We start from the raw sequence: 13,974 nt of genomic DNA on the forward strand, positions 1-13,974 counted from the left end.
ACTTCTGAATATGTGAATTATTCTTCAACTTTGTTCCAAGGCATAGTTAACATTACTTGGAAACAGTTTGATACTTTCGGATCTTGCTGTTAAGATTTGTTAAGTGAAACCATGTCATTGTTTATTCTAGGACTAGTCATTTCCTATTACTAACATAATAACCCTCCAAATACTTTATCTAATTCAAAGAATCATGCCATTCTGATTGTTAGGAACAGGTGTTATTCCCTCTAATTCTGGTATAGTTCTTTCCCAAGACTTGGGTTGTTTCCTAAATACATGTATCTGTCATTATTCTACTGAATACGGATCTGCTGAATACTCAAGGGGCGCCTCCACAGATTTCTGGAGTTTTCTCCCCATGCATGTCTTTTTTATGACAACACTATCTTGGGAGCTCTCAGTCCATCTCTTCAATTCAGGGTGGTCATCACATTTTTCCTCATTTCCCCTGGCCTGTATCAGTGGCTGGAATCTCTCTCAAGACAGTAAGCTGGGACAATCCCAGGATCATTTCATTTGCTTTTCACATCTCAAGAATCACTCTTTCAGTACCTGATGTTCAGTGTCTTGAAAAATGTGTCACAGATCCCCTTCCTTCCTTCCTTCCCCTCGCCTTTTTTTAACCTTTTCTTTTTTCATTTCTTTTTGCCTTTGTCTTCTTTCTGTCTTTCTTCTCCTTCCTTCTTCTTTCGTTCTTTGTTGCTGTTTCAGGTGAGAGGGTAAGTCCAGTCCCTGCTATTCTATCTCAGCCAGAGTCAGGAGTTTCAGTTCTTTCATGGTGACTTTAATCAAATCATTAGAATATTATTTGGCCCAGGATTTTTTCATCTCAATCGCTTTTTAACTATCTGTAATTTATAAACAGATGATATGGGCATATTCCCATTGCTAATAACAGTTTACTAACCAAAACCACTGTAAACCAGAATCATAAACTAATTATAATATAATTATAATACAAAAATGTCATGCCTTTTGAGAAAAAAATACACAAATAAATGTTTAAAAATCATCAGGGGATCACCAAATGCCAAATATCTAGGCACTAATTTGTATAAACTTTTCTACTGAAATTACATACCAGTATATCAAATGACATATAACTGAAAAAGTGGGAATTGTATTTAAATTTTATTACAAATGAGAAAAACAACTCCAAATTTATTTTCAAAATAGTAGAGTTCGAGGTTGAATCTCAGAGTTAGGAAGTCAGGATGTTTGGTATTCATAAGTTTAAAAATAATAGATTTTAAAAATAGTTTTCCTTCCAAAAGCTGTTTTTCCATTTTCTCTGGAGCTCTGATACCTTTGAATATTGACCTAAAGACACGTTTTGGATATTTTAGTAAGATTAGAATCTACTAAAGAAACAAAACAAACTGTACATTTTATTGTTGATACACAGAAGTTTTTAGCATTCACCTCTTGAAAAACTATGAAATTGTTGAATTCTTCTTTTCCCAACTTTCTGATCTCATAATTTAAGTTGTTCCACCAAAATTCAATCAAGATGAAAATGTTGATTTACATGAGCAAATATCAATCGGTATCACTAAGAAAAAAGGTGCCTGGATGACCTCCCAGGACACAGTGTCACAAACAATTATGATAAGAACTCGAACTGAAAGATTTCCTATGAGAATCAGTTATCTGAATTAGACTAAGGCCACCAAAGGAATAGGAAAGGCCAGGTTTAGAATTAACATCAACTGATGCCACTCTTTATTATTATTGGAGACTCTCAGATCATTTTCAAAAAGCAACATTTCTGTGACATGGTCTTCAGTCAAAATGATCTACCTCATAAACTTTCCATTCGAAACAGATTTTTCTTGGGATGCTAAATTATAGCACACATGCTGTCTGGTCAGGAAAGACTATGTTACAATTTCATAAGCATCAATCTGTTTTCAAATTCTGGCCAGAAAAGTCAGCAAAGTAGTCAGCCTCAAACTCATATAGTGCAACAGTTTTTTTGTTGTTGTTGCTGTTGTTTTGCTTATTCCTGACTCACAAAATCTTCACATCTTTAATTCTGCTCAGATTATTTGTATCGGTTATTTTCTTCAAAGTTTTGGATAACATTATTTTAAACATAGAAAGGTAAATTAAGCCTGGCTGGCTCAGTTATTAAGCATCTGCCTTCAGCTCAGGTCATGATCCCAGGGTCCTGGGATCAAGCCCCACATCAGGCTCCCTGCTCAGTGGGAAGCCTGCTTCTCCCTCTCCCACCCCCCCCCCGCTTGTGTTGCCTCTCTCGCTGTGTCTCTCTCTGTCAAATAAATAAATAAAATCTTTAAAAAAACGAAAGGTAAATTAATATTATTTGGCCCAAACTAGTATGTAAATTCCAGAGCATTTGTTTTACAACTACTACAAAAATATCTACAGTTATTTTAGATGGTAAAATAAAATCAGTAGAGTCTTGTTACTTAGAGACTCTGTTTAAAATGCTGCACATTTTCATGTTCAGGAAATTGAAACTCTAAAATACACTGCAGATCTCAGTTTTCAGTAAATTCCATAAGAGCTCTTGGTCAAAAACAATGGAATTTGACTTAGAAGCACATCATCTAAGTAGTCATTAGAAGCATGTTATCCCCCAGATACACAAATTATCTTTTGAGGCTTCGAAAAAATAAACCCACAAAACCAAATATCTGATCAATAGTATATTCCATGTTAGCCACATGCTCATTTTGCTTGGATAGGTATTATTTTTAGATTATTAAAAATCCTATTATTTTTAGATTATTTAAACTCATACCATGGGCGCCTGGGTGGCTCAGTTGGTTGGGCGACTGCCTTCGGCTCAGGTCATGATCCTGGAGTCCCTGGATGGAGTCCCGCATCGGGCTCCCTGCTCGGCAGGGGGTCTGCTTCTCCCTCTGACCCTCCCCCCATCTCATGTGCTTTCTCTCTCATTCTCTCTCTCTCTCTCTCAAATAAATAAATAAAATCTTTAAAAAAAAAAATAAATAAATAAATAAACTCGTACCTTAAAGAGGTTAATAATATAGTTTACAAAGTAGTCATTAGAAATTCATCACTGAAAAGCAAAAAATGGTTCTTCAATTAGCATGGATTTTTTTGTTATAATTAAAATTTGCATTTGTTTCATTCTGCACTTATATTTCCATCTTTCACTCAGAGAGCTCTGGAGTCTGGGGTACCTGTAAATCCAAGCAAGTGGTCTCATTTCTTTCTCCGTTAAGATCTTCTTAGTTTGCCTGAAGCAAACGTGCTTAGAGGGGAGGGCACCTGGAAATTGTGGGCTTCTTTATAAAATACCACATAATATTGATAAATCCATTCTAAAATAAATAAAACTCTCCCCAAATAAGGTATCATCTGTTGCTAGTTCTGGTTTAAATAGTAGGAGACTATAATATTCAGCCTGGGAGGAATTAGCCAAGAAGACATAAAATTGAGTAAAATCATTCCATACTCTTTTCCACTAGAAACTGGGTTTACAGGGAAAATATGAACATGATTTCATTTTAGTGTTCCATGGAAGCATTGTTGGAAAAATGCTTTCCCGAAGAAATAGTCTCTAACCATTTTTTAAAGTTGCTTTTTCTTTTCGACTGAGGCAAGGCTGATTCCTTTTCAATCTCAACAAATATGTGGTTCAGTTTCTCACCCACCTCCATGACATTTTAATGGTTATGCTTTCTTCTGGTGACAATTTTCTGTATCAATTGTTTGACCCTCAGAAGTAGATTTTCTTTCATTTTTCTTTTTTTTAAGATTTATTTATTTATTTTAGAGATAGAGACAGAGTGCGTGCACATGCATGAGTGGAGGGCAGAGGCAGAGAGAATCTTCAAGCAGACTCCCAACCGAGCACGGAGCCCCACATGGGGCTCAATCCCAGGATCCATGAGATCATCATGTGGGCTGAAACTGAGAGTTAGCCTGCTTTACTGACTGAGCCACCCAGGCTCCCCAGAAGCAGATTTTCTGTCATAAAGCTCTCTTTTGGATCCCAAAATTAAATTAGTTTTCCCTAAGTTATTTCCTCATAGTTTTAATTGTAAAGTAAAACACACAAAATGATCCATACTTCAGGAAAACATTGAGTGTCTTCTAACGGCCTAAGAAGTCCTCCTTGAGACTTATCAGGCATTGTCCTTCACTATTATTTTAAGAAGTCTAACATTCAAACACAGCCTCATTTCAACCAAGGGAATAAGAAAACCGCTTCAGCATAACCTCTCCTATAGCTTCTTTTCTTCTGTTCTGTTTGTTTAAGCAGAGGGAAAGGAGAATTGGCAAAGTGGCCCCGAATATGGTATCTGGAGTCAGATAGCAAGGCTTAAAAGTGCAGCTATACTACTTAGAAGCCTGTGATTCTGGGCAAACTGGTTACCTGTCTATATCTCAGTCTTCTCATCTATGTAATCATTATACCTAAGGGATACATAATTGTGCCAGAATCAAAGGACTGTTCTGAATATTAAGTTGCACAATATAAATATTCAACATGTTATCTGGCAAATAGGAAGTTCTTAATTAGTGTCACTCATTATGATTATGACAAATATTTATTCACTTAACAGTATTTATTGAGTAACTACATGCTCTATGATAGGGACAAAATGATGAGCAAAATAGAAATATCCTATCCACTGGGCAATTTTTGTTAGAGACAAACAATAAAAACAAAATAAATATTAATATAAGGTTACAGGTTATGAGGAGAAATTGAAGAAAAAGTAGAGAGTAGTTACTCTAAGAATGTAAAATAAGCAGATGTAATGAATTTTAAAATTGTTAAATTAATTTGCTTAGGGGATCAATGAATGCTTCTTTGAGAAAGGTACAAAGCTCTTACTCAAGACATCTCAATGATAAATAAGAATGAACTCAGAAAAGGGTGGGTTGAGGGAAGGAGACTATACAAGGGGACAAAATAAGTGTGTGAGGCTCAAAGGTAGAGGAAAACATTAAGGGAGGACACTGAGTCTGGAAGACAGAGGGTGTGGGGGAAGTTGGTGAGTGAAAGAGCTCAATAATAGACACGGGACAAATCATCCAGGGCCTAGCTATGCACAGTATGGATTGGGGCCAGAGGGTGGTGGAAATGCTTTTTTTCCTATGACCCAGCAATTGCACTCCTGGGTATTTACTCCAAAGACACAGATGTAGTGAAAAGAAGGCCCATATGCACCCCAATATTCATAGCAGCAATGTCCGCAATAGCCAAACTGTGGAAAGAGCCGAGATGCCCTTCAACAGATGAATGGATAAAGAAGATGTGGTCCATATATACAATGGAGTATTACCCAGCTGTCAGAAAGGATGAATACCCAACTTCTACATCCACATGGATGGGACTGGAGGAGATTATGCTAAGTGAAATAAGTCAAGCAGAGAAAGTCAATTATCATATGGTTTCACTTATTTGTGGAACATAAGGGATAGCATGGAGGACATTAGGAGAAGGAAGGGAAAAATGAGGAGGGTAGAATTGGAGGGAGAGATGAACCATGAGAGATGATGGACTCTGAGAAACAAACTGAGGGTTCTAGAGGGGGGGTGGGGGGATGGGTCAGCCTGGTGATGGGTATTAAGGAGGACACGTACTGCATGGAGCACTGGGTGTCATACGAAAACAACGGATCGTGGATCACCACATCAAAAACTAAAGAGGTATTGTATTGTGACTAATGTAACATAATAAAATTTTTTAAGAAAAGGAAAAAAGAAAAAAAAGGAGAGCCAGGGATGTGGCGGAGTATTTCAGATTTTCATTTTATAATTTTCATTCACTCCACTATGGAGAATGGATTAGAGGTGGTAAAATTAATGAGAGAAGACAATACAGATGGCAGTGGTAGAAGTTGGGTTGAAAGGGGACAGTATCTTAGAATTAGGTACAGACAATGGAGAGATGGAGGGATACTGGACAGATAGAGGAGGGAAATTTTTTTTAAGATTTATTTTATTTATTTGAGAGACAGACAGACAGAGTGGGGGAGGGAAAGAAGGAGAGGGAAAGAGAGAAAATCCTCAAGCAGTCTCCCCACTAAGGATGGAGCCCAACACAGGGCTCAATCCCAGGATCCTAAGATCATGACCTGAGCTGAAATCAAGAGTCAGACGCTTAAGCAACTGGGCCACCCAGGTGCCCCAAAGAGGGAAATTTTTGAAATAAAAGTGTCAGGACTTGGTGGAATATTGAAAATGATGTGGAAGAGGACGTTGGCTAATATGATCCTGGATTTTTGGCTTGTGCAACCTAATGCCTGGAAAGCTGTTCTCTGAGATAAAGAAGGAAACTGAGCAAGAAAGAGGGGGAGGTTATGAGCTCAGTTTTGCACATGCTGTATTTATACTGTGTCTGCAATATCCACAAGAGAGGTCAAGCAGAGAGGTGGGTGTGTGAGACCCGGGGCGGGGGAGAGGGTTGGAAGGGGGGCGGTCCAGATTTTGAGATGCAAATTTAGAAATACCGTTTATGGACAGCAACTGAAACCGTGGAATCCGATGACTGCATTGTGTGAGAACTGAGAAGACTAAAAAAGCAAGCAGTGGAACATGGCATCTCCCTTTCCACTCACCTTACTACAAACTGCAAGAATATAAATGTTTCTCTTTGGTTCTTAGTTCACTCCCTATAGAATTTTGGATAAAAATATCCACACCAAAAATGTATGAGAATCTGAAGAGCTAGGAAATTATACACTTTCCAACAAAAGTTCAGAACTAAGTAGAAAAAACAAATGACTTCATAACATAGGTCAGGAGCCTATTACTATACATTAGAATTCTTAACGGTGTAATAAAGTATTAGAATACTGAGATCTGTTTAGGTACGCCTAGTAGGGTGGGATAAGATAAAGGCTGGGTTTGGGCAATCAATTAGTTTGCCAAGTGTCTTCTTGCTACCTTTATGCTTAAACTCCATTAGAGTTTGACCTTTCCAGAATTTCTGAGATTATGGGCAGTTTTCCCCTGAGCATCCTCCAGCAGCTGTTGGAACAACAAGTTAAACCAACTGAGCGACTTATACTTGTCTAAAACAATGTTCCTAACTAGCATGGGACCAGATGAATAAAAAGATCAGAAAATGAGAGAAAAGAAAGGGGCCAACTCTTGTTTTAGACAAGAAGATTAATTTTGCATGTAAGTCAGAACTGATAAAACAAAATGCTAAATATCAAATGTGACATCACAACATAGTGATATAATAATGACCCATGTAATCAAAATTATCATACAAAATTTAGATAGTTTATGCACTCATTGATCATTATAAACGTTATGTAGAGTCCCTGCCTGTGCCGTGATAGAAACAAAAGCAAATCCACATTACTATTTTACATATTATTTTTCATTCAGTACTTAACTCTAGACATGCTGTCTTTTCTGAAAAGTGAAACCTATACTTACCACATATTAAAATTTATACATATATAATTGTAATACATATGTAATATCTATATATAGTGACTATCAAGTTTAGTAGCATGGTTTCAATCAATCATGAGCACAGAACCAACGCTCCATGAAGGTTTAGGAACTAATGAAATCCACATTATCAGTGCTAATTGATTTGTCCAGTGAGAGCTTTAAATTTATCTAAAGGATTTAAGTCTTAACAAGAATTTTAAAATCAAATTAGACCTAATTTTCAATATTTTATACATGTAAGAACTCATAGGACCCTCTCATTCCAATAGCAAAGATGGTTTTAATGGTACTTCCTTATTTTCAGAATTCTTTTCACTTACGACATTTTGTGAATAAATACACTGATGCATATTCAAAAGTGAGGGACCAGAAGTCACACCTGATGGGTGTTTCGTCCCTAACTGAGCTGTATTAGTTATTAGTTTCATTTTTTTATTTATTGTAATTTCTTAAGGCAATATTCCGTTAGTATTTTCAAATTCTTCAACTTACATGAAAATCTTCAGAAATTACTGATGACAAATGTGCCTCATTTACTTAAATGGATTTGTTATAAAACAGATTTTTAAAAATTATCTAACATTAATATTTCAGGTCACATATTTTAAGCTGATTTGAAGACTTTACAAAATTGAAAAAAAATCTATTTTTCTGAACTGTTTGTCACAAAAATATTAATTTCAATATAGTAATTAGTAAATATTTAACCTAAACTGATTTCTTTTAAATATATAAGTTGAATTGTTAAGTGCTTATGATTTCTTAAAACTGGAAAAAAAGAGGCTTATATTTTCTACATTAAAGGGGATAAAGCTCAACATATTTTATTGATAAAAGTTCTAAAATTATAATAAGTAATGATACATAAATCAAATTACTTTATGGTACTACTGGTACCCAAAGTTATAACCATTTTGGTAAAATATCTTACTTAATTGAATAATAGATAAACTTGTATTTAGGTTTGCTGTATATGGAACAAAACTTTGTCATACTTGTAAATTTTAAATTAAACTTCTCCCTCTTTAATAGCGTTACATTATAGGAAATGTTTTCGTATATTAGACTATGTTCAAGGCTCTTGAAATTCAAATTCAACTTCATATTATCCTCATAATTGAAAATTTTAAGGATGACTTTTTATCTCTTTAACTTCACATTTGTCAACATCATTGGAGAGCACCTATAGTATTATTTTGCTCTAATGCATTCCTTTTGTGACTTAATCAACTTTATAAGAAGCTGATTCAATCAACCAGAAGTTTAAAAAGTAGTTTCTGTTTCTAATTTGTTATTGAGAGGTAATTGAATTTTATTAACAAATTCATTATCATTTTCCACTGGTCCCTATGTTTCTTCAATAATGTATTCTGATATCATATGAATTTAAATGCAAATCTTTTCATATCCTCACTATCTGCCAAAAGTAGTAATGATCTAGTGCAGAATAATGAGTCAATTCTCTAAAAATGTGAAACTCAGAAGTTTTATGTGTCTTTCAAGTCTTGAAAGTAGAACTCTACTCAAAGAATGTAATAGTAGAAATATACAAAACACAAGTGTTGACCCACTTCCTAAAGATATACAATCCCATACTTAGCCAACAAATCAGGAGAGCTGAATGCAAAGGGGCTCAGCAACAGTTTAATTCTAAGACTTTGAACGAGGCAAAAGTGAACATGAAGTAGGATAAAAAGGGAAGTTAGGATAGAGGATAACAACACTGTATTTCAGACAAGAAAAAAAGAGAGAAAATACTGCTGTCCAGTGGCCTCATTTGCCCACATCATTAGTCCTGAAATATAGATTCAAGACACAGGGATCCTGGATAACACACTAAGTCAGTTTCCAGGCTTGTACAGGAGATCCTTCTGAATGGTGTTTAAAGCAAGTTTCACCTCACATCAGATAACTGGAGGACTGATGTGATATAATGACAGTAAGATGACAGAAGAATACCATCATCTCAGAAATATGAGAACCGCTCCGCTTAGAGATTTACCAAAATGCATATATATGCAATTTGTGATTACAACTCTGAAACCTTACGAGAAGAAAAAAAAAAAAAATGAATGAGCCAGTAAAAATTAATTAGCAAACTTTTAGTGAGATTACAACTTGGGTAAGAAAAACCAAGCTGGCATCTCTCAATCAAAATTTTCAACCTGAAACGGTTTAGGCTTAGTAACTACCAAAGCACACGGGAGGAGGGGTTGAGGGGAAACGAGTGGAAATTGGGAGATGCTAGATGCTCCGTGGGGATTTACTGTACCTGTGTCCACATCCTTCACCTGTTGCCTGGCTTGAGTTGGCCGGCTCCACTTTGAGCTCTTGCAGGACCAGCCCTTTATCGTGTGGTCCAGGAAAGTCCATGCCTGGCACCTCCTCTTCCTCTAGAGACTCCACGTAGAAGAGAGTCCTGGCTGGCTGCTGAGTGCCCTGCCCCGGTGCCCCTTGCTGCAGCCTTGTGGCCACTGGCAGCAGGGTGCCATTCAGTGGATTAAAGGAAGAGGAGGAAGACGACGGTGAGGACGACGAAGAAGAGGAGGAAGAGGAAGGCTTCTTCCAGAAAGTGCTCACGCCGCCCTTCTCTTGGCTTTTGAGCAGGCGGCTCTGGCTGGGTCCCCAGTGCTCGAAGCTGCCGCTGCCTTCCTGTTGCAGGCAGCCGCCCCCCGCCGAGCCGCCAGGGGCCGGCGACGGGTGGCTGAAGAGTTTCCAGCGGAGTCGCAGGATGTGCTTCACATCGAAGTCTTTTCGCCCAGAGCCTGACATGCTTGACGCAAGAAGGCAGAGACCTCAGCTGGCGTGGGAGTAGATGGGCCAGCTGGTGGGGGAGGCCCGCAGAGCTCGGGGTCGGAGGAGGAGGACTGCGCCCTCTGCACCCCGGGAGCACACGCGGCGAGGCGGGCTGCGCGCCCTGCTAGGCACCCCCCGGAGCGCGGACGGCAGAGCCGCGCGGCTCAGCTGCGGTCAGGTCCGGAAGGACCCGCGCGTGGGGAGCCCACCCTCCGAGAGCAGAGGCAGGAGCCGGACGCCGAGGGCAGAGATTCCTCGATCCGCGCGCGGGGGCCCCGTGGTTACGGCAGGGAGGGCCGACCCTGGTGATGGAGGGGCGCGAAGATGGGAGGTCCGCGCGCTCCGAAGCTAGGGAGGTGGCGGCCGCAGGATACACCTCCCTGGGATGCACCCGTGGCAGAGCCTCAGTCGGGAAGGTGTCGGCTCTCCTGCCCTTGCAGCTCAGAGTTCAGTGCCTGGAGAGCGCAGGGAGAGAGAGAGAGAGAGCGAGAGAGAGAGAGGGCCCCAAGTCGCGAAGAAGCGCACCCCCTAGTCTTCTCGGTGCACCTGCGCCCCTGTCCCCGGCCTCTCCGAGGATGCTCTGAGAGCCTGCCGGGTATCTTTGAGAAAGTCAGATGCCTTCTGCGAGGCGAGAAGGGGTGGTTTTATAGAGTCAGTTTGTAAAAGGGAAGAACAAATATTCCAGAAAATATGGGGAGGCAAAAGGAAAAGCCCGCCCGTGAAGCTGTCAAGGTCCTCACAGTACAATTTTCTCTCTGCCTCAGCGTCTCCTCCTCCCCTGCAAGTGACGCAGATGTGCACTGGGGCCTATACGGAGAGATGGAGGGAGGGAGGGAAGGCTTCAATCTTTTTTATTCAAGTGAGTCTGCTGCTCTTATTGTCCCCTTGCTAGGTCCTGTCACCTTTTTTCATCCCCCTTCCTCACTACATCACTGTGTAGCAATAAAAGTAAAGCAAACAGGCATTATGCTTTAGCATCAGTAAACACCAAACATGAATCATGGCAGCGTAAACTTAATAGGCTGCCATCGGTTTGCAGGTTGCAGGTTAATGGCTTGAATTATTTAATAAACCGCATCCTTTAACCTTTAACCTTAGTTTCTCTGTAGTGAGTTACAGAAGAAACAGTGGTGCTGGCGTCAAAGTGTGATAATGCCACCATTCTGACACTTACATTGTGATTCTGCCATTAATACACTCAGGCAGCGCTTCACCCTGGGGGCCAGAGGCACACGGTGGACATTTTAAGATGGGCATCTGAGCGCAGGGGACGACTTTTGCAAAATCAGTGCATTTGGTGTGTAGCCTTAGAATGAAAGCTGTTCTCGGGGTAAACCAAGCAGAAATAAATGATAAAAGAGAGTTTCAAGGCAAACCTTCCGGTGCATAAATCATGATCTTGAATGCATAGAAGAGTTTAGGCAATGAACACATATATCCCAAGGCTACTATCTTGCAAAAATCCGTTCGAAGAAGGGAAGATGTGTTTTCCTTTATACCTATATTTAGAATGATGAAGATTATGATGCCTTTCTAGCTATGACTACTTGGACATTTTTCATCTTTTCCATTAATGAGCCATTAAAATAGAGCCCGGTCACCTTTGCTGAAGGCAAAGGGGGTCAGAGAAGCAGCAAGGTCCCCAAGTACACCAGGAATGTGGTTGTCCATTCATGAAATTCACAGCTTCAGCAACCCCCAAAAGGGCTCAGAAAACAAATATTAAAGTGCAGTTATATTACTGTTCTGTTACCCTCTTGTTGAGCAGTAAACTTAAATAGAAACCAAAGATAAATATGAAGTCCTTTCGAGACAAAGTTGGACATTTTAATAAAACAAGAAATTAAGCACACATTTTTTCCATTTTTAGGGGAAGAAAAATCACTGTTGTGCATTTTAAATATTGATTTATGCCACAAGAGCTGGAGTGCAATCCCCAGTGCCTTGATTTTTCTTTCAGTATTCAGTGTTAAAAAAAGAAGAAAAGAAAGAGAGAAAGAAGAAAGAAAGAAAGAAGAAAGAAAGAACGAAAGGAGGAAAGAAAGAAAAAGAAAAAAAGCCCTTTAAAGCAAACACAATGGTACAGATCATTTTTATCCAAGAACTGAATCAAGTAAGTATTTCCCTCAGGGAAGAAAACAGTGTATGAAATTACACATCACAAACAGGACAGAGAAAACTTTCCATCAGAGGTAATGTAGAAATTTCAGATGAATATAATTAAATGATTTCTATAGAAATTGATGCTTCATAGATTTTCTAACTTGATATAATTTTAATTTAATTAAAATAACAAAATAACAAAAATAATACAAGTCTGTTATATGTATATATTCTCCATTAATTAACATCTGTAATCATTCAAAACCTATAATATAAAATTCATTTTTGTTGGTATTCTGAAATCCTATTTTGTATTCCCCTTTTATTCTGCAATACTGCTATTAATATTATACAGCTTAAAAGTTGTCTATTTAAAGGTCAGTAATTTATGTGATCCAAAAGAGATGTAATATTGAGTTTTATTATAAAGGAACATGAATTAAAATATTAAGGCATATTTAGCAAATGATGACTAATATAGTTAGTCTGGTAGTGATATTTAGTACATTTTCTTAGTCTGGTGGTCTTGTAGTAATATTTTGTGTGTTGAAAACACTGTTGCAAGCTTTTATTTAAAATAGCTACTTTTTTATACTTACCAATCTGTATACAATAATCACTCTTGTTGAACATATTTAAACATAATTCATTTAAATTACCAAGTAAAATATATAGGATTTAGAAAATAGAGTATGCCTGAAATTATGTTAAAGTGAAATGATTGAAGATGATTGATTATATTCTTAAACTTTAGTATTTATTTACTAATTATTATTACTATACTATTAGTGGGAAAGAAGAAGAGGAGGAAGGAAAAATGAAATAATAAAGGAAGGAGAAAAGGAAAGGAAAAGAGAAGAAGAAGGAAGGAAGGAAGGAAGGAAGGAAGGAAGGAAGGAAGGAAGGAAGGAGGGAGGGAAGGAAGGAAGGAAGGAAGGAAGGAAGGAGGGAGGGAAGGAAGGAAGGAAGGAAGGAGGGAGGGAAGGAAGGAAGGAAGGAAGGAAGGAAGGAAGGAGGGAGGGAAGGAAGGCAGGAAGGAAGGGAGAAAAGAAAAGAAAAGAATGAAGGAAGAAAAGAAAAAGAAAGGAGAGAAGGAAAGAAAAGAATCAATTTACTAAGACATCATGACTTAGCTTTACATATTGGAAAAAATCCTTGAAAAATTATGCCTTTTAAAATACTGTACTCATTAATTTATTTACCCACTATTCCAAATTTAAAAAAAAAATTAACTGAGCACTTACTATATACTGGGTCCAATGCCAAGTATTAGCATATATAGAAGAATTAGGTTCCTTGCAACTGGCTGGAAGAGCTAACAAAAAAGATTGTTTAGCAAGTCATAATTAATAATTGACTTGTACAGGGCGCCTGGGTGGCTTAGTCGTTAAGAGTCTGCCTTCGGCTCAGGTCACGATCCCAGCGTCCTGGAATCGAGCCCCGCATCGGGCTCCCTGATCCGCGGGAAGCCTGCTTCTCCCTCTCCCACTCCCCCTGCTGGTGTTCCCTCTCTCGCTGTGTCTCTCTCTGTCAAATAAGTAAATAAAATCTTTAAAAAAAAAAAGGACTTATAAGTAAATTAAAATGTAAGATAACCAAGTTTATAAGGAAGAGGACATTGACATAATAAAGATCACTTTTTTATTTTATTAT

General features: G+C 38.3%; 1 protein-coding gene across 2 annotated transcripts in view; it reads right to left on the reverse strand.

Moving 5' to 3' along the window:
* KLHL1 (kelch like family member 1) overlaps positions 1-10,194 on the reverse strand; it is a 378,567-nt gene extending 368,373 nt beyond the window's left edge. For both annotated transcript variants that reach the window (XM_028106018.1, XM_028106011.1), the window contains exon 1: positions 9,695-10,194. In XM_028106018.1, the coding sequence (XP_027961819.1) occupies positions 9,695-10,194 (500 nt within the window). The remainder of the gene's footprint in view (positions 1-9,694) is intronic.
* Between the last annotated feature and the right edge of the window lie 3,780 nt (positions 10,195-13,974).

The sequence above is a fragment of the Eumetopias jubatus genome, unplaced genomic scaffold, assembly GCF_037043125.1.
Source record: "Eumetopias jubatus isolate StellerSeaLion01/CBP00866 unplaced genomic scaffold, mEumJub1_p1.0 scaffold_3, whole genome shotgun sequence".
Lineage (NCBI taxonomy): Eukaryota > Metazoa > Chordata > Mammalia > Carnivora > Otariidae > Eumetopias > Eumetopias jubatus.